Source organism: Bos taurus, chromosome 7 (genome assembly GCF_002263795.3).
Source record: "Bos taurus isolate L1 Dominette 01449 registration number 42190680 breed Hereford chromosome 7, ARS-UCD2.0, whole genome shotgun sequence".
Lineage (NCBI taxonomy): Eukaryota > Metazoa > Chordata > Mammalia > Artiodactyla > Bovidae > Bos > Bos taurus.
Window position 1 is genome coordinate 52,695,813 of NC_037334.1, and position 20,309 is coordinate 52,716,121.

Consider the following 20,309-nt stretch of genomic DNA (forward strand, 5'->3'; position numbering starts at 1 on the left):
GTCATCCCCTTCTCCCACCTTCAATCTTTCCCAGCATCAGGGTCTTTTCAAATGAGTCAGTTCTTTGCATCAGGTGGCCAAATTATTGGAGTTTCAGCTTCAACATAAGTCCTTCCAATGAATATTCAGGACTGATTTCCTTTAGGATGGACTGGTTGGATCTCCTTGCAGTCCAAGGGATTCTCAAGAGTCTTCTCCAACACCAACGTTCAAAAGCATCAATTCTTCAGTGCTCAGCTTTCTTTATAGTCCAACTTTCACATCCACACATGACTACTGGAAAAACCATAGCCTTGACTAGACGGACTTTTGTTGGCAAAGTAATGTTTCTGCTTTTTAATATGCTGTCTAGGTTGGTCATAACTTTTCTTCCAAGGAGTAAGTGTCTTTTTATTTCATGGCTGCAGTCAACCATCTGCAGTGATTCTGGAGACCCAAAAAAATAAAGTCTGCCACTGTTTCCACTGTTTCCCCATCTATTTGCCATGAAGTGATGGGCCCGGATGCCATGATCTTTGTTTTCTGAATGTTGAGCTTTAAGCCAACTTTTTCACTCTCTTCTTTCACTTTCACCAAGAGGCTTTTAGTTCTTCTTTACTTTCTGCTATAAGGGTGGTGTCATCTACATATTTGAGGTTATTGATATTTCTCCCAGCAATCCTGATTCCAGCTTGTGCTTCATCCAGCCCAGAGTTTCTCATGATGTACTCTGCATATAAGTTAAATAAGCACGGTGACAATATACAGCCTTGACGTACTCCTTTTCCTATTTGGAACCAGTCTGTTGTTCCATGTCCAGTTCTAACTGTTGCTTCCTGACCTGCATACAGATTTCTCAAGAGGCGGGTCAGGTGGTCTGGTATTCCCAAGAGGCGGGTCAGGTGGTCTGGTATTCCCATCTCTTGAAGAATTTTCCACAGTTTATTGTGATCCACACAGTCAAAGGCTTTGGCATAGTCAATAAAGCAGAAATAGATGTTTTTCTGGAACTCTCTTGCTTTTTCAATGATCCAGCAGATGTTGGCACTTTGATCTCTGGTTCCCCTGCCTTTTCTAAATCCAGCTTCAACATCTGGAAGTTCATGGTTCATGTATCGTTGAAGCCTGGGTTGGAGAATTTTGAGCATTACTTTGCTAGCATGTGAGATGAGTGCAACTATGCGATAGTTTGAACATTCTTTGGCATCATTGGCCTTTCTTTAGGATTGGAATGAAAACTGACTTTTTCCAGTCCTGTGGCCACGGCTGAGTTTTCCAAATTTGCTGGCATATTGAGTGCAGCACTTTCACAGCATCATCTTTTAGGATTTGAAATAGCTCAACTGGAATTCCATCACCTCCACTAGCTTTGTTCATAGTGATGCTTCTTAAGGCCCACTTGACTTCACATTCCAGGATGTCTGGCTCTAGGTGAGTGATCACACCACTGTGATTATCTGGGTCATGAAGATCTTTTTTGTATGGTTCTTCTGTGTATTCTTGCCATTTGACATGTCTAATACTTTATAAATATTTTCAAAATTATCATCACTCTAGATTTAGGAGTATCATTCTAAGCCCAGTAAATTAATTTATTCATTACTTTATTCAAATGAACAAACAAAGGAAAAGTTTCGAGTCAAGGTTTACGACAGTACCTTATGATTGCTGTAGACAGCTCAGACCAAACTTTTGAGAATAATGTCTTTCCCGATGAATAAGGCTGGGGGACCCTGAGTGGAGAGGAAATAGGAACCCATTCCAGTATTCTTGCTTGGGAAATTCTGTGGACAGAAGAGCCTGGCAGACTACAGTCCAGGGGGTCAAACAGGACGTAGTGACTAAACAACAAAGAAACAAAGACATAGGCTACCTATGGGTCAAATGGGAAATAAGTCTCACTGTAGCCAACAACAGTTTCCTTCCAAGTCCTAATACATCTACCCAGGAAGGAACAGGTAAGGTATCTGTCACTCAGAATCAAAGTGAACAGAGAGAAAGGTCTGGCTCTGATTCGTTTTATCCCAGTACAGGACTGACATTGTTTCTTAGGATAGCAAGGTAATGGATGATCATAACATAAACTTGAATTCAGTTACCAAAGAATCCTATTCCATCTTTGCCACAAGATTTGCTACGTTTCCACTAAAGGACAGAAAAGGTAATGTAAGCTTTTCTTTTTATCCACCACAATTTCAGTCTTCCTATCTTTAGGACTATGTTGTCTCACAGGGTTTCTGTGGAGAATAATAAAATAGATGTAAAGCACTTTGTTTTGCAAAGTGCTTGGTAAAAAGTATATAATTTATGATGATGGAACCAATGAAACTCCCTTCAATTCCCACTTCTTATAAAGAAGTCAATTAGAACTAGAGAGAAGGAAATAATGGATATCTTCAAATGTAGGAAACCTTCCTTTCCATTTTCAAATCACAGCCCAAAGATGGCACTGAATGAGTCAATACCTCATCGACCATTTACAGAGAAACAAACTAGATTTTGACATCATTACTTTCTGGTGCCAAAAGACTCAACAGTTGTGTAGAACTGAAGTACCCACTTGGAAAAAGAAAATCAAAGGAAAAGGGTATATCTGAGGAAAGGAAGTCTATAAAAGAGAAGCACAAAATGATGAGAAACTGAAAAACATGAACTATAAAGCTAATTTACCTTTATAAAATTAAATGTGCTTCAGGGAAAGAAAACTAAAGATTATCTAGCAGACCCCAGGAATGAGATGGCACACTCCCATTCTCCGTGATTGCTAAGGAAAATGTGCTAAAGGAGTAAGTAAGCCTCTAGCAGCTCATCCACTTAGTTCCACACTGCCTGGGCAGCCCCACAGCTAAACTCAGTACTGTCAGAATTCATACAAGAGACAACAAAGGAAACACAGTAGAGAAGAGTCCAAGATCTTTTATTCCTAATTAAAAGATTTCTTTCAGTCTACCCCTGCCTTCCAGAATAAGTATGTTTCCTGATACAAACCAGGGAGCCTGGAAAGATTCTAAGCAGTAGCCTATGTGAAGCACAAGTGAGAAATGCCATATAAAAAACATTAGGTACCTATATTCCATTCCTTTTTTCAATAATTTACTTATAAACTGGAAGCAATTTACTTAGAAATTAAAGCAACAAACCCAATTTCCCTCATAGCCATCTAAAACTGATGAGAATCTGCTTTCCAAAAAACCACATTTCCCAACTATAATTAAAATGAGGGGGAAGAAGAGAAGTCGCTCAGTTGTGTCCGACTCTTTTGTGACCCCATGGACTGTAGCCCACCAGGCTCCTCAATCCATGGGATTTTCCAGGCATGAATACTGGAGTGAGTTGCCATTTCCTTCTCCAAGGGATCTTCCCAACCCAGGGATTGAACCCTGGTCTCCCACATTGTAGGCAGATGCTTTACCATCCAAGCTACCAGGGGGAAAACTATCTTAATATTAGAATCAATCCTCTGATAGATAGGTCCAGTATATTTTAATAGTTCTCGAATTGTCCAACAAGGCAAGTCTCTTGAGGAAAAGGAGGAGGTAACCTTTTGCCTCCAGCTTAGCTCGTCCTGAAGCCTGGGACTGGCAGAGCCTGCATCCTAGATAGCTGAGAGCCTCCAGGAAGGACAGTCCACTCAGGTTTCACTATTCCAGCTCAGCAGAACAGGTGGAAACCAGACTGGGAACATTGCATTCTTCCCCTATGTCCATCCAAAACAAACTGCCACCCCCTTGCACTACAAAGAACTCAGAGGTTGCGAAAACAAGCTGCCAACAGAGCAAGTACTCAGGTTCTAAAGTCCTAGTTTCCTACTGTCTAGTCGAGGCCATGGTTTTTCCAGTGGTCATGTATGGACACGAGAGTTGGACTATAAAGAAAGCTGAGCAGCGAAGAATTGATGCTTTTGAACTGTGGTGTTGGAGAAGACTCTTGAGAGTCCCCTGGGCTGCAAGGAGATCCAATCAGTCCATCCTAAAGGAAATCAGTCCTAAATATTCATTGGAAGGACTCATGCGGAAGCTGAAACTCCACATAATTTGGCCACCCAATGCGAACAGTTGACTCATTGGAAAAGACTCTGATGCTAGGAAAGATTGAAGGCAGGAGGAGAAGGGGACAACAGAGGATGAAATAGTTGGATGACATCACCAACTCAATGGACATGAGTTTGGGTAAACTCCAGGAGTTTGTGATGGACAGGTAGGCCTGGCATGCTGCAGTCCATGGAGTCGCAAAGAGTCGGACACGACTGAGCAACTGAACTGAATTGAGTTTCCTACCATACCAATGTGTCATATGGCGTGGCAGACACGCCCATCTCCCTTGCTGTCAGGAAGGAGGTGCACACAAGTCTGTCATCATCTGAAAGTTCTGATAAAACTTCCAAATACATAAATAGAAAGCAATAAATAATGTTAACCTATTTTTCCAAAGTTTTGACATATTTCTCAAGATCCAAATACTGATACTTGTTCTTTACTTTCTTATTAGATCTCTTTATTGCCTTAGCTTAGACAAGCTAAGGAAAAAAGGGGGTGTTGTTCATTCATTTGGAAACAGTCAATGACTCAGGAATGCTGTTTCCCAATCTCCGTAGCAACGGTCTTCTCCTCCCATGTTGTGATGTGAGAAGCAGAACATCTACTCTTCCTCATGGGTGAGCCTGTGAATGACACACCCAAAGGCCTGGTAGACAGGAAGTTCCTGCAGCTGACACTGTTGCTACATACAGGCAATGAGTATGAGGCCACCTTGTTTTAAATGCCACTCTCAAACCCTTCATTTCTAAATGATGGTTACCCCTCTTTTCTTTTATCCTCACATCATTCCTGCTCACACCCTTCCTGAATGATGTGACGATAGAAGTCATCAGGGCCTACTGATAATAAGCTTTACTGATCCAAAAATTAAACTACTCAAAAAGCCAGACTTGATCTTACGAAACCACAGTAAACATTTACTGGCCTGTTAGAAATCTAGAACTAAGATTTTGAGAAAATTTGGGGAAGGGAATGGGGAGACAGCATGAGGTGAAATCTCATTACTCCTCTGTAACGAGAAATATTGGTATAATCAAGAGTTAAAACAAGAACTTTCTAATACTTTCAGCACCTGTACTTGTGTGGAACTATGTTCTAACACAAACACATTACAGAATTTCATGCCAAAGTACTCAGGCTCTAAAGAGACTTCCATGCATTAATATCATGTATTTTTCTCTTTGGATCTAATTATTAAAAAATAAGTATGATTTCTGGAAAACAAGAGAGGGGATTGTTTTACTTCATTTTTATACACATCTATACTGTCTTAGAAAATTATAATAATGAAAATCACTTTTATAATGAAAATACATTTCCAAGGAATTTCCTGGCAGTCCAGTGGCTAGGACTCTGCTTTCACTGCTGGGTGCCCAGGTTTGATTCCTGGTCGGGGCAATTAAGATCCCACAAGCCGTGTGGTGTGGTTAGGAAAAACAAATTTCCACTTCAAACAAAAGTAGCAATTTTCGAAGATGAGAAAGTTGAAAAATGTTTATGACATTGTTTTACGAGAAGAAAACATGTAGAAACTGTAACTGCAATATTGTAAAAAATATCTGTGCATAAAAATAATGACTAAAATGTTCAAATACTAAGTGGAATAAAAATTTAAAAATTGAGGGTTCTTAGACTTTGCTATTTTGAAAATGTATGTAAAAGTCATTTCAAAAGAAAAGTATAAAAAACCATAGCACAGCCTTTAAAGGCAAAGCAACATCATCCAATTTTCATATTCAAAATGCCCACGAGCATTTACTCTTTTCCAGTAGTACTTTGCTTAAGGAAACAATCTGGCAGGGCACAGTTAATAAACTTTAGTTACAAAATGCAATATGAGAAAGAATAATGAACAGTTAGTGGAGTCTAAAAGCGAACTCACCTAATTACATGACCTTGGGCAACTTAATACCTCTAGGCCTCAGTGGCCTTCTCATGTTAAGATGAGGAGGCTAGGTCAGATCACGTTTAGGGTCTCTTCAGGAACCCTTAAAAGCAGTGCTTAGTTACCACTGCTCTTTTGAGGGCAGCCCGATGTCTGCTGCTTGCTGAATAGGACATATCCTACAGTGGCTTCTCACTGCTTCTTCTTGTGGTTTCAATCACAGGAAACAGACGTCACCCATGGGCCTAGAAGTAAGTAACGAACAAACCCTGGCGGATGCAAAGAGCTGCCAACTAAAGCCAACTCCCATCTTTTTAAAATACCAGAATCAAGAAATCACTAGAAGCCTCTATGCCTGGGGAGCCTGACACACATCTTTCACAAAAACTAACAAAACTAAAAATATCTCTTTAGGCCCCATGAAAGCAAGATGAAATAATTTTAGAAGAGTCCAAAACAACTTTGCTTCTAAGGCCAAATGAAGGAACTGAAGGAACTCCATTGCTATGGGCAGAAATATGTGACTTTGGAGAAAAAAACAAAGGCAATCTTACTGCTAGCAGCATTTTTTTTGTGGAGATCCAGACATATCCCAGGGACTTGAAGTCTCATCTTCATCTTCTTTATTCTATGTAGACATTTAATATTCTACGTAAAGCTATGAAAGACTACTGTACCAACAGATTCAATAATACAGGGACTTAGCAATTGTTCACTTTAACTGTATGTTAAAGACCCTGGGATGGAACCCGGGTCTCCTGCATTGCAGGCAGATTCTTTACCATCTGAGCTACCAGGGAAGCCCCAAATATATGTTATCAATCCCAAGACCATTGGGCCAAATACTGCTCTCATTTATAATGATAAAAGTTAGAAGTCCTGTTCTGTGTGAAATAATGCTGAGATTTTTAATCCTATAGACATGTCCCTTCATTAAACACAAGACAAAACCTAAGATACTATCTCTAGAGAAAAATTAAAATCTTTTCTCAACAGAGTTCTTCTGGTCTGGTATAGTCATATCAGTGATTCTCTTTGCCTTACCGTTACCTTGGTAAGAGGACTAATGTTTTCAAAATTGTCATTAGATCACAGAAATGGAGAACCTTGAAAGTAATCCCAAGATTCAGAAGACTAACAGTAAAACTAAAATACGTAAAAGGATATTGTTAACATGAACTAAACACCATCACTGCTCTTAGGTACCTTACAAGCTAGATGGGAGGTATGATCCACCCTCCCCAAAAGAGAGCTCAATATCATATTCTCTCTCTCTCCATATATAGTGCCTTCACAAAAGACTAAAGGACATTTCAAATTAGCATGCGATAAAAACCTACACTGCACTGTGCTAGAGTATGTTTAGAAGAAAATGAAAGGACCCAAAGATAGGCTCAGATTGTTCCCTCAATGACAATTCCCACCTGAGCCTACAATTTGACTCCAGATGAAGACAGTTTTGTCTTTTAAAATCTAGAATGATCACTGAAAGTCTGAGAAGCTGAATTATTATAATGCAAAAGGAATGGAAATCAAACAAACAACTATCTAAACTCCATCTAGGCAGCAGAAGAGATTTGCTGGAACCTTAAGACTAATGTATTCAAGTTCTTCACCATCACATATTCACAAGGCCAAAAACTGCATCAACATGCATCGTGACATGTTACCAAATGCAAATTTTCAGTCCTGCTTTCTATAGGTTTCTACAGAAAGAGAACCTAAAAGCTCCTCCCAGGGATAAAATAATCTCTATGAAGTGGCTTTCTTTAAATGATTCATCTCCCACCCATCCTCTTGGTGGCTATAACCAGGCCATTTCTTTTTACTACAGCCACACACTCAAACCTGAGCCTGTGTTCACACCACTCCCCACCCCATGAAACCCCTTCCCCTTCTCCTCTACCAATCCTTGATTTCCAGGGCTGATCATGTTCCCCGTCTTCTATGACGCTAACTAGCATTGCCCGCAACTATATTCTAAATTATTCATGCCGAGTTTGGAATATTAGCATAGATCTTTGAAATCATTCATGCTATTAATAATTCTCTCATTTCATAAGAAAAGACCAAGAAAAGAGGAGTCACTTGCCCAGAGTTCACATGGTTAATTAGTAGCAGTCAGACTAAGTAGAAATATATGGAAAGAATATGTCACTGGGAATGAGAGATGGGGGTTCTAGTCCTAGCTGTGAATTTGGACAGATCACTTCTCTAGGCCCACATTTCTTCATCTATAAGAGATATGAATTAAATAACTTTTAACCATCCTTTTCGCCTCCAGCATTCTAAGATTCTGAAACCTAGGTCTTCTGACTCTCAGTTCAGTAATCTTTCCACTTAATTCCTTAATTCTGAATTTCTACAACTTTTGAACAGCTACAGACTATAGCACACTGAGCACAGGGAAAAAAAAAAAAGGTTTATAACACCACATATGCAGTGAAAATGCTTTCAGGATTAACAGAATCTCAAAGGCCCCCAACTCCTACGCTCATGGCCTTTGAGCTTTTCCTGTCCATTCTTCTACAGCCATGGATGAGATTACAACCTCTTAAAACGCATGGACTGAACCTGTTAGGTCAACCACATGACTTCTTGATCTTCCGCCTTTTGGATCTAGGGTAGATTCACACAAACAAGGAAACTGTATTCTCAACTCTTTGCCACCAATCATACAGAAAATCCTAGTTTCCAGGTACCTGGACCTCTGTGGCAATGTCTTAATTATTAACCAATTGCTAGGTCTAGAGAATAAACTTTAGCACTTCCCAGACTCAGGAGAGACCCTGGAGTTGGTAACCATTTGCAATCCTTATAGTCAAGTTTCAGGGCCAGTTCTAAAATATAGACAAGACAACTAGAGAGCTGGTCTAGCAGCAGCTTCCTCCTCCCTGTACGTCACCACTACTTGTTGCTCTTGACAGGAATTCCTGACAAGTGATGCTGCTAGAGCTGTTCTATTTACAAAAGAAACAAGGTTACATTTTAAAAATAATAATTTAGACAACTTTTTAATAACCAGGAGAAAGATAGGTTTTGCATGCACTATAACAGCTACTTTTACATGCTTAAGAAAAGAAAGATTTAATTAAGATTCCTGCCATGGTTTAAAGTCTAAATTATTAAATGCAAAAAGCAGTTAGGTATTTAGCCACTGCACTTTGTTAACCTAGACCCAATACTTCTTTCCCACTAACTGAACTGAAGGAAAGTCTAGTTTTAATAAACCACAGAAGTCAAAGGGCTCAAAAGATATACCATCAAAATTTTCTATGAAATTCCTAACTGTGAATTCCTTTGACACTACACAGTGAAAAAACTGGACACTTATAAACTGTCAACACAATGCAGTAAATAAAAACATGGTTTTGTGTGTGTGTTTTATTTTTTAATCGGCTAGACCTAGCTTTGAATTTCTATGACCTAAAGCAAGTTGCTTGATCACACTGAGTTTCAGTTTAATTACCTATAAAGTGGGAATAATAACAGTACCTATTTTATGAGGTTGATGTAGATCAATGAGATAATGAGTCTAGAGCTCTTCAGTGCAGCACTAGGGCTAAGTAAGTATAACAGACAAGTGCTATTATTATTGTTACTCTTACTGTTATTATTACTCCCTCTCCTTCCGGTCTGCAGTGAAGTAATCTTCCTATCTATAAAGATGCTGAACAATCATTAATATTTATAGATAGGAAGATTGGCATTATACAACCTGTAACACACTGAGTACAGGAAAACAAAAGGTTTCTAATGCCACATAAGAAATGCAAATGCTTTCAGGATAAATAGAATCTCAAAGGTCCGCAATCCTAAAAGAATTGGAAATGGTCTGTCTTGTCTACAGGTGAAAATTTACACCCCAAAGAAAACATGTGGAATATAACTCATATTTCCACAGTGATAAGAGGAGAATTAGAGTTAAATCTTTAAAACTTTTAGGAAAAATATCTTAGTGACTGTGATTTTAGCAAAGATTTTTGAAATATGATACAAAAAGCAAAAATAATTAATTGGGCTTCAGTCCAAAAAGGAGGGGATATATGTATGGCTGATTCATTTTGCTGTACAGCAGAAACTAAACAACACTGTAAAGCAACTGTACTCCAATAAAAAGTAATTTAAAAAGAAAAAATTAATTGGTCTTCATCAAAACTAAACATTTTTGTTTTTCAAAATATACTGTTAAGAAAATGAAAAGGCAAGTAACAGGAGGAATGTATCCAACAAAGGACTTGTATTTAGACTGTAATAAAAAGTTTTAAGTGGGCAAAATTTTTGAACAGATACTTCAAGGAAGATATACAGAGAGCAAGTAAACACATGAAAAGATGCTGCTGCTACTGCTGCTGCTGCTAAGTCACTTCAGTCGTGTCCGACTGTGTGTGACCCCATAGACAGCAGCCCACCAGGCTCCCCCGTCCCTGGGATTCTCCAGGCAAGAACACAGGAGTGGGTTGCCATTTCCTTCTCCAATGCATGAAAGTGAAAAGTCAAAGTGAAGTCGCTCAGTCGTGCCCTACTCTTAGCGACCCCATGGACTGCAGCCCACCAGGCTCCTCCATAAACATCATTAAAGAAATGCAAATTAAAGCCACACTGAGGACTTCCCTGGGGGTCCAGTGGTAAAGAATCCACCTACCAGTGCAGGGGACAGGTGTTCAATTCCTGGTCAGGGAAGATTCCGCATGCCTCAGAGCAACTAATAAGCCCATGTGCCAAAATTACTGGAGCCCCTGAAACGCAGCTACTGAGCCCACATGTCGAGAGCTCGTCCGCAATGAGAGAAGCCACCGCAGCAAGAAGCCCACGCACAGCAGCGTAGCCCCTGCTCATAGCAATGAAAACCTGGTGCAGCCATAAAAAAAAGCCACAGTGAGATACCATTTGTTGACTGAAAAAAACAAACGCACAACCTAAAAGCTGAAATTTATGTTTTATTCAAAGGCCTTACTGAGGACTACAGCCTGGGATGGCAGTCTCTCAGACAGCTCTGAGGGACTATTCCAAAGATGTAAAAAAGGAACCGGGATACGTAGGAATTTTTGCTGGAAAAAAAAACAACATGAGGTTGCACATCAAAAGATTACTGCTAATCACACAACAGATTATCTCAAGTTAATGATTTGAGCACTTTTTTGTATATGGGAAGATGGAAGAATATGGGCTTACTGAATCATTCCTCTGATACACATCTTAACTACCTAAGGCCAGTATCCTATTTCTCTCCATCCTGAATTCCACTCAGGGTGCACTGTCAGGACAGCTACAGTGACTGATGGCTTGGTGGCTGGCAACCTGTTTTTCTCCTTCCTGAACTCCCCTCAGGGTACAGCATCAGTGACTCCGACAGTGGCTGATGGCTTTATGGCCACAACATCCTTTGCTTACTGAAATGGCAGACAAATTCTGTGTGCACACTATATATACCCACTGTGCAGGTGTGCGTGCATGCTCAATAGCTCTGTGTGTCAGACTCTTTGTGACCCCATGGACTGCAGCCTGCCAGGCTCCTACGTCCATGGAATTCTCCAGGCAAGAATACTGGAGTGGGTTGCCATTTCTTCCTTCAGGGTATCTTTCCAACCCAGGGATGGAACACACATCTCCAGTACTGGCAGGCAGATTCTTTACCAACGAGTCACCTGGGAAGCCCTCACACACCCACTAGAATGGCTAAAATCTAAGATTGATCATACCAAGAGCTGACAAGGAACCAGAACCCATACACTGCTTGTGAAACTGTAAAATGGTACAACCATTTTGAAAAATAGTTTGGCAATTTCTTGGAAAGTTAATCATAGCCGTATCATATAGCCTAGTCATTCCACTCCTGCTGCTGCTGCTGCTGCTGCTAAGTCGCTTCAGTCGTGTCCGATTCTGTGCACCCCATAGACGGCAGCCCACCAGGCTCCCCCGTCCCTGGGATTCTCCAGGCAAGAACACTGGAGTGGGTTGCCATTTCCTTCTCCAATGCATGAGAGTGTAAAGTGAAGTTGCTCAGTCGTGTCCTACTCTTAGCAACCCCATGGACTGTAGCCCAATAGGCTCCTCCATCCATGGGATTTTCCAGGCAAGAGTACTGGAGTGGGGTGCCATCGCCTTCTCCAAGTCATTCCACTCCTACGTATTTACAAAGAAAAATAAAGGCGTATGCCCAGACAAAAACTTGTACATGAATGTTCCCAGCAAAACAATAAAGAACCAAAACAGGAAACAATCCAAACAACAAAGCTCCAAAACTGGAAACAATTCAAATGTCTATACAGTAAATAAATAAATTATGGTAGGGGCTTCCCTGGTAGCTCAGTGGTAGAGAAGCTGCCTGCCAATGCAGGAGACACAGGTTCGATCTCTGATCCAGGAAGATCCCACATTCGGCGGAGCAACTAAGCCAGTGCACCACAACTACTGAGGTTGTGCTGTGGAGCCTGGCAGCCACAACTATTGAGCCCAGATGCCGCAACTACGGAAGCCCGAGTACCCTGGATCCCATGCTGTGCAACAAGAGAAGGCACAATGAGAAACCTGTGCACCACAACTAAAGAGAAGCCTGGGCAGCAACGAAGACCCAGCACAGCCAAAATAAATAAATAAATAAAATTATAAAAAAAATAAATTATGGTAAACCCATACAATGTACTACTACTCTGCAATAAAAAAATAAGAATGAGCTATTAATATAGCTAACATAAATACATTATGCTGAAAGAAGCCAAAAGAAAGGGTTCATATTGTGTATAATGCCATTTATATAAGCTCCTAGAAAATACAAACAATCTACAGTTAAAGAAAGCAAATCTGTGGTTAGTTACCTGAGCACTGGGGCACAAGGAGGGGTGAGAAGAGATTACAATGAGGCAGAAGGAACTGTTGAGGGTGTAGGATATATTTGTCATCTTGACTATGGTAATAGCTTCACAAATTGTGCACTAAATATATGCAGTTTATTATATGTTAATTATACACCAATAAAAAAAGATGGTTAGGGTTAACAGCCAGAAAGGTGAAGACCCCGAATAAAGTATGAGCTACTCTAGGGAGAGGGAAAAAAAAATGAGGGTTATCTTTTTACTTGATCCTCGAGTTCTAACATATTTTTAAAAAGGCAGCTATATCTGAGATATAAGCCTACTACCTTGGTTTTCTGTAACCTTTAGGATCAAAGACAGTTTATACATCAATCTCTGATGGATCCTTAAAGTATGCTAAGTCTTAAAAGAAAATGAAAATCCTATTGCTTTCAAACAGTATTACTCCTAAAACAGGGAATAAGTCACAATCAGAAACCTAGAAAAATCACCTAGGACACCATAAACTCTACCTGTATCTGCTACCCTGACAAAATGCCAAAGCAGCTACTGCCTAAAGACTACTTATAATCACACCCAAGGATAAAATTTCCCATCTTCCATATAACATTGCTTCCACACACGAATGCAACGTGTTTCTCTTAATTCAGTTCATTATGACAATTCTTTCTTGTGTCCCCTTATCCATCTCATCCCCCTTCTTGGAGGGAAGAAATTTAAGCAACTATTTAAAGGACAAATTGATACTCCCTAATTGTCACAGAACTATGCAACAGAGTCACTTTCTTCAATCTTTTCTCTCTCAGTCTCAGAGTTTCTAGCATATCTCTTCCTTTTACATGATCGCTTTTCTTCCAAGATCCTGAAATTTACTAAAGGAAATGTAGAATCCAAAAATCCTTTTCCTCCTCCGGTCATTTATTCAATTTTCAACCTACAACTGTAAGAAGGGATTGCTGCTGCACTGAGTGGGTGTTTGGGCTTGATGACATTTAAAGTCCCTTCCAACTCTAAAATTTTAAGACTACCATTCATAGCAAGCTTTAATAATGAATGAAGTAAGAATCTCAAAGTTCAAAGAACAATGATTCACCCAGAGTTATCCTGTAATCAGTGGTAAAATTCCTTAAAATACTGGTCTCAGTTTCCCTTTTCCTTTAGTAACTTTACTCTCTTAAAAGAGTTCTTCGATTAGAAAAATTATTTGGAAAAAAAAGAAAAATTGTTAAAAAAAAAAAAGCAGGTAGATAATAAGATATGTTCATAGTGATTAAAATATTCTTTACTTTTCAATTTTAGCTTTGAAGTTTTAAGAAATTTTAGCATCAACGTCTTTTACTACTACTGATTCCCCAAAGGCCTGGCTATCCAAAGGACTAGAATCAGTTCTTATAGCAGCTGGGCAATATTAAAAAACAAAGAGGGAGGGAATGACAGACAGCAGGGCAGGGAGAGAGGGTTGGCATGGTCTCACCTAACCCTAATCAGGGACAACCAATCAATGGTGCTCTGCTGGTTAGCAAGAGGTGATTTTTTCCCTACTGCTTTCAAATAAAAGTGATAAAGAATAGAAGGTTCAACACAATAAAGAAAAACACAAGGTTTGTTTGAATACTGGGATGTTTTTGGTAGCCATGAATGATTTCAACTGAGACACAAAATGAGAGAAAACACCACCTGCATGTACAAACTTTGTTTCTCTACAATACCGAATATTTCTTGTTAATAAACATGCTTTTAACCTGTTCTTCTAATTCGCACCTTATCTTTTAAGCCTCTATTACATTTCACTGAAAATATAACACTCTCCAAGAATAACCTGGCAATCCATTTACAAGATACACTGAGCACCCCAGGGGTAACAAAAGGTGATTTTACCACACAGGGAATAAGATTAGTCTATTCTGACCTGTATGCCCATCAACAAAGTTAAATCATTCCTCACTTGTTACTATTTTCTTAGCTTTTTTAAATAAATTTACAACAATTTAAAACAATTTACAGGTCATAAAAGTTTCAACTCTTTTTATAAAAATATCCCAACATTTAACAACTCTCTCAAGAGATTTAAATGCTGAGGCATTCCCTCAGTTTCACCTCCTATGAAGAAGGATTTCCTTAGAGACAAGTGAAAGTAACATTATCCAGTGATCCTTGGGCTGTGTCTTTAAAGACTAGGCAGGCAGAGGGCAAATTTTTAAGGTATCATGCTGTCATCTCAAACTCTCAATAACATTCCTGTAGGTTCCCCTCCCTCTTTTCAAACTATGTAATCCCTGTGTTTATCAACTTTCAAAAACACAAATGACTTGTATAAAGTTCTCTGCATACTCCTTGGTTTTGAGCGACCTTTTGGATCAAAGTTAGTATCTTTATGAGGAAAGAAGCATGAACAACTCCACTTCTTTTATAATCTTCACCTTTCCTAATATCTGTTTAAAATTCTGCCTAGCATCCTTCATCCTTGCTCTCATTTTGGATGGACAGGGATCTACAACTAAACGAACTTTCACTTTGCTTTTGGAAACTGCAACATGGTAAAAATTTAACATAGGTGTCCAACAATAAACAAGATTTAAAAAATTACACACCTTGTACTGTCTCTAATCCCACACTAAGCATGTTTTACAAAGTTAGGCTCCTAGCTGAATCAAGATGCAATAGTCTTTCTTAAAACAGATCAATTCTTGATTGTATGAGAAGACATGCAGTCTACAAAATGCAGAAAAGCTTTGCAGCCTCCTAACATCCTGGTTATACTTACTCTCCTTACACATATTTCAGAAATCAGTCTATCTGACACCCACGCTCATCACTGCTAAAAAGTAAGAAAACACTCTGTTCGTTTAGCATTTTTATCTTCCTTTGTCTTAAGGGCTTCCAAAAGGACCTGAAATAATGCTGGACGAGGGATAAGCTCATGGCCCAGAGACAGACTGAAGAACCAAGTAATGGAACACCAGACAGCCTGGCTTCACCACACACGTTTGCATCTCAAACAACCACATGTTTTAAAAAGATGATCCTCACCACTTTTTCAACTTAGGCTCCTTGTGTCCTTTCCACACAAGCTACCTCAGAGAGTAAAGAGCAAATTTTTGGTAACTTGTGAGTTCTGTATTCTCATCAGTTGATCTGCACTTAGAACCCGCATAAGCTTGGAAAGGTATACAGCAGCTAAAGGGATTAGTAACTCTTCAGATGCAAACAAATAATCTTCAGGCACACTCAGTCCAAACGAGTGCAGTGTTCCCGAGGACACACACTAGAAAAGGTGGAGTAGGCGAAACCTCTTTGACTTCACTTTTAGCCTACAGTTCAAGAAAACTAAGCCATGGGTAACAAATGCAAACCAGCAATCTCGCCCACTCTACCACTCCCATATACATACACAGACACAAAGAGAAGTGGATTGCAACGCTCCTCCTAGGCTCTCATTTCCACACAGTTCTTACATAAAAAGCAATGAGAAAGACAGACTATGGTAAAGCCTTGAGGTAAGGTACAGTTGGGAATAAAGGGGTTAAAACAGCACTACTTTCCTGGAAACCTACCAATCCCTCAGCCAGGAATGCAATTCTTACTACCTGTGTGTGTACGTATTTTCTAAAAATTCAGCAGATTAAGAGTTAAGAAAAACACCTCGAAAGAAAAAGAGAACTTGGTTCAGCTCCACCCTCCCTAAAGCAAATACCAACTCTGAGCCAAATCCACTCGGCATACACAAGACTCCATAGACATTCCAAGAAACAGGTGAAAAGAAGTTGAATTTCCTCAGGTATCTCACCTTTCAGCCCCAAATACTTAGCAGAATTCACAAATTAGTGAAACTCTTGTTAGATAAAACAAGCACACATAAACTTCCATTTAGAACTTGAAAAACATTTACAAGTCACAAAGGTCACTATAAATCAGCAAAAATAGCTGGAATTCGGGTGAGTAAGGTCAAATAGTACCCATGGAAACAAAAGCAAAACAAAAGGATACAGAAATAGAAGATACATAGGCCCTAAAGCTTAAGACTTAGCCGGAAAGCTCCCTAACTAGAGTGTCATGCTTATCCTAAAGAAACCTAGGAGAACGTTGCTTTGATCACCAGTGAGAGAAGGTTGTCACTACTATTAAACCCACATTTCTGGGGGGAAAAAAGACAGTCACCAGATAAAAACAGGCACTGATTTGACAGCCTACAGTCACTGGAAAGGACAGTCCAGAAGCACCTGTCTTGATGGAAATAGGTAGGAAGAGATGAGTCACTATTTTAAATCTGTTCAGTACTCTCTACATCTCAACCCTCTATGTCCCAAAGCAACATTATCTTCCTGTTTTCATCACTTTCTCAGTTTTCTTCCCAAACTTGTGGAGTTGCGTCAGAATGCTAATAGGTGGAGATAAGAGAAAGAGGGAAAGTTAGAAACCATTTGGTTAGTAGAAAGAGACAATGGGGCGGCGGAGTTAATTACGTGGGAAAGAAGACAACAAAACTAGTTAAGAATGGTTATCCAAGACGCCCTATTTTGGACAGCGCCCCCTATCTTTCCCTGGATAGAGTAAAAACAAAGATTCAGTGTGGGCAAAGATAAGATAAGCACGGTGTTACATGAATACCAATATCCTTTCAGATTGGAAGTAACTGGCACCTGAGGAAAGCCTGACTCTTCTACAGATTGGGAAAAAGGTTCTCAGTAGCCTTGGGACACAGGAGGTAGCAGGAGAGCTGAGGAGATTGTTATCATGAAAATGCACAGAAGACAATATAATCAGGTACTCAAAAACTTCTGGACTTTTTTAGTCCAACTTCTTCCCCGTGGGGGAGGGTGATCACCACTCTTAAGTCAAGAAGGGCATATTCTTGAGAGAAGTTCCAATCCCCTGACAAGTGCCCGATTAGCAAGAGGGCAGAGACAGGTTCTCTGGATGGGGAAATACTGGAAAGTCAACTACCGTCATACCCAACGACCTGGAACTGGGCAGGAACCCATTACTGCAGTCACAAGGACAAACGTCCAAGGGAAGAGGGAAGGTAGGGCTCAAGTCAGGTAACATTCCTGAGGGGAAGGATTATCAGGTGACACCGGGCTGAGGGCCCAGAGAGGGGACTGGGCGGGAGCAAAGTTAGCAGGTGAAAGGGATCAAGCTTGGGGAAGGAAGTGACCTTTGGAGAAGCAAATAAGAAGATACCAAAAAAGGGGGGAAGGGTAATAAGAGAAAATGGACCCAGAAAAGCACTGAGGCTAGAGATAAGAGAAGGCGTGTTCGGGTAACGGAGGAAGAAGAAAGGAAGTGGGGCTGAGAGGGAAGAGATAGGGTTGAGACTGTCCAGGGCTACGCGGGGTAAGGGCAGAACATGAGGGCGGGAAGAAGGGGGGTGAAGAAAGCCCCGAGGTTGCCAGGGCAAGAGCCGGGTGGGACTCCGGGGATCCCCGAGGTCCCAGAGCGGTCAGAGGTCGGGCTTCGGAGCCCAGCATCGAGCAAAACGAGGAAGGGAGGCGCGGGGGCGGCTCCCTAGAAACGGGCGTGCACCCCTGGGGCCAGCTGCAGAGGGTCTTCTGGGGTCCTGAGGGCGGTTAAGGGGTCAGCCTGAGGGAACCAGGTGGGAGGGACACTCACAAATTTCTTGGATTTGCCGCCGTCGCCGCCTGCCGAAGGCAGCTCGTCTGGGTTCCGGCCCTTCTTCTTGTCCCGGGTCCCCCGGCCGGGTCCCAGGCCCCCGCCGGGCGGCTCCATGTCCAGGTTTGCGTTGCTAGTGACCCCGCGCCCACGCCGCTCCCGCCCGGCAGCTCCAAGCCCGCCGCTGCCGCCGCCGCCGCCGCCCAGCAGCTTCTCAGTCCGCCGCCGCGCCCCGCCTCATTAGCATGCCGGGCTGCGCGCGCCTCATGAATATACAACGACGACGCCTCGCTCCCGCCCGCCTGCCCCACTTCCGCCCGGACCCGCAGCCCCTACCAACGAGGGAAGGGAGAGGGTGGAGGAAAGCCGCGGAAGCGCACTACCTGCCTGGCGGGCCTAACCATTTGGACTCACGTTGTGGGTGGTGAGTGGGCGGTCTCTCTGGGACAGCGCCGCCTGCCGGTTGGAGTGGCGCAGGCCTCCCTGCTCCCACGCAGTGCCCACGTGGCTGTGAAACCTGGACCCTCTCACACCCCAGAGTGTGATATTATTATGAACCAAAAAAACTGTATGAGAGAGACTTATCCTGGCAGAAAATTTAGTGCCAGGCTTTCCAGGATAATAGTTTTTATGTGTTCAATACCCATGGAGCACACGAAAAACTAAAGTGATAGCTACCATTTATGTGCCAAGAACAGAGCTTGGTTCAGGGCCAGTGCTAGAGCAAACTCTACTAGCTCTGGAGTTCAATTACCTAGTTCTAAATCCCAGGTCTACTACGTTCCATGTTCCTAATCTGGGAAAACTAGTTATTGCCACTGCTGTGCCTGAAACTTAATAATAGTTAACCATTTACCATACACTTGTTCTATGCCAGACCCTTAGCAAAAATACGACCTGTATTTTCTTACTGAATCTCCACAATGGCATGTGACAGATTCCACTAGTCTCACTATTTTAAGGACAGGAAATTTGACAATTGAAGTGACTTGCCCAAGGACACATAATTGACAAAAAAAACTAAAACCAGGTTGGTCTGATTGCCAAGCCCTGTGTTTAAAGAGGATTCCTTACTGACATGAAGAACTGACTCACTGGAAAAGACCCTGATGCTGGGAAAAACTGAAGGCAGAAGGAGAAGGGGATGACAGAGGATGAGATGGTTGGATGGCATTACCAACTCAATTAACGTGAGTTTGAGTAGGCTCTGGGAGTTGGTGATGGACAGGGAAGCCTGGCGTGCTGCAGTCCATGGGGTCCCAAAGAGTTGGACACGACTGAGCGACTGAACTCAACTGAATTAACATAAACCTGAGTGAAAAGAACAGGCATTCTCCAAAAGTGTGTTCTTTGCTCTACTATCTTGATTCTTCCCTCACCAATTTCCTCTATTCACCCAACTACATCTGGTCCTTTGTGTGAAAAGCATGTGGCACCCAGTAGGCCTTCAAACTCTGGACTTAATTATCGTGCTCACAACCAGCAAAAGACTTCAACTGCATGTTCCTGGAGGACAGCCAGTGACTCACTAGGGAGGCGCCAGCGCTCAATCTAGGGTCTGGTATGTTACAAGGAGTCTGCCAAAATGGCTGGCTCCTAAATCTGACCTTCAGCTTTTACCTTGCACTTTCTAATTGCCTGATGGAAAGTTGCCTAGGACTGCCCAGCCCACACTTCAAACTCAAATTTGTCCACAACAGTCCCAAACAGCTACTTACTTTCTAAGCTAGAGTGCTGAGAAACAGACAGGATCAAAGCATGGAAGGAGTGATCCAGGTATTACTCTTCTTTCCCATACCATTGTCTACATCTACTAAAGCATTTCTCTTCCTTCCTACTGGACTGTAAACTCCAGGGAAGAGTCCAAATTTGTGGCTACTATAGTATCCAGCATCATTCTTCACATAAACAATGAAGGTAATGAGCAACTGCTTATATCAGGCACTGTGTTAAGTACCTGACATGTTTCCTCAGTGTATCTTA

General features: G+C 41.4%; 1 protein-coding gene across 2 annotated transcripts in view; it reads right to left on the bottom strand.

Annotated features, from left to right (window-relative positions):
• The window catches only part of DIAPH1 (diaphanous related formin 1), a 55,778-nt gene extending 37,210 nt beyond the window's left edge, over positions 1-18,568 (bottom strand). For both annotated transcript variants that reach the window (XM_059888766.1, XM_059888765.1), the window contains exon 1: positions 18,327-18,568. In XM_059888766.1, the coding sequence (XP_059744749.1) occupies positions 18,327-18,443 (117 nt within the window). In that variant the 5' untranslated portion in view covers positions 18,444-18,568. The remainder of the gene's footprint in view (positions 1-18,326) is intronic.
• Between the last annotated feature and the right edge of the window lie 1,741 nt (positions 18,569-20,309).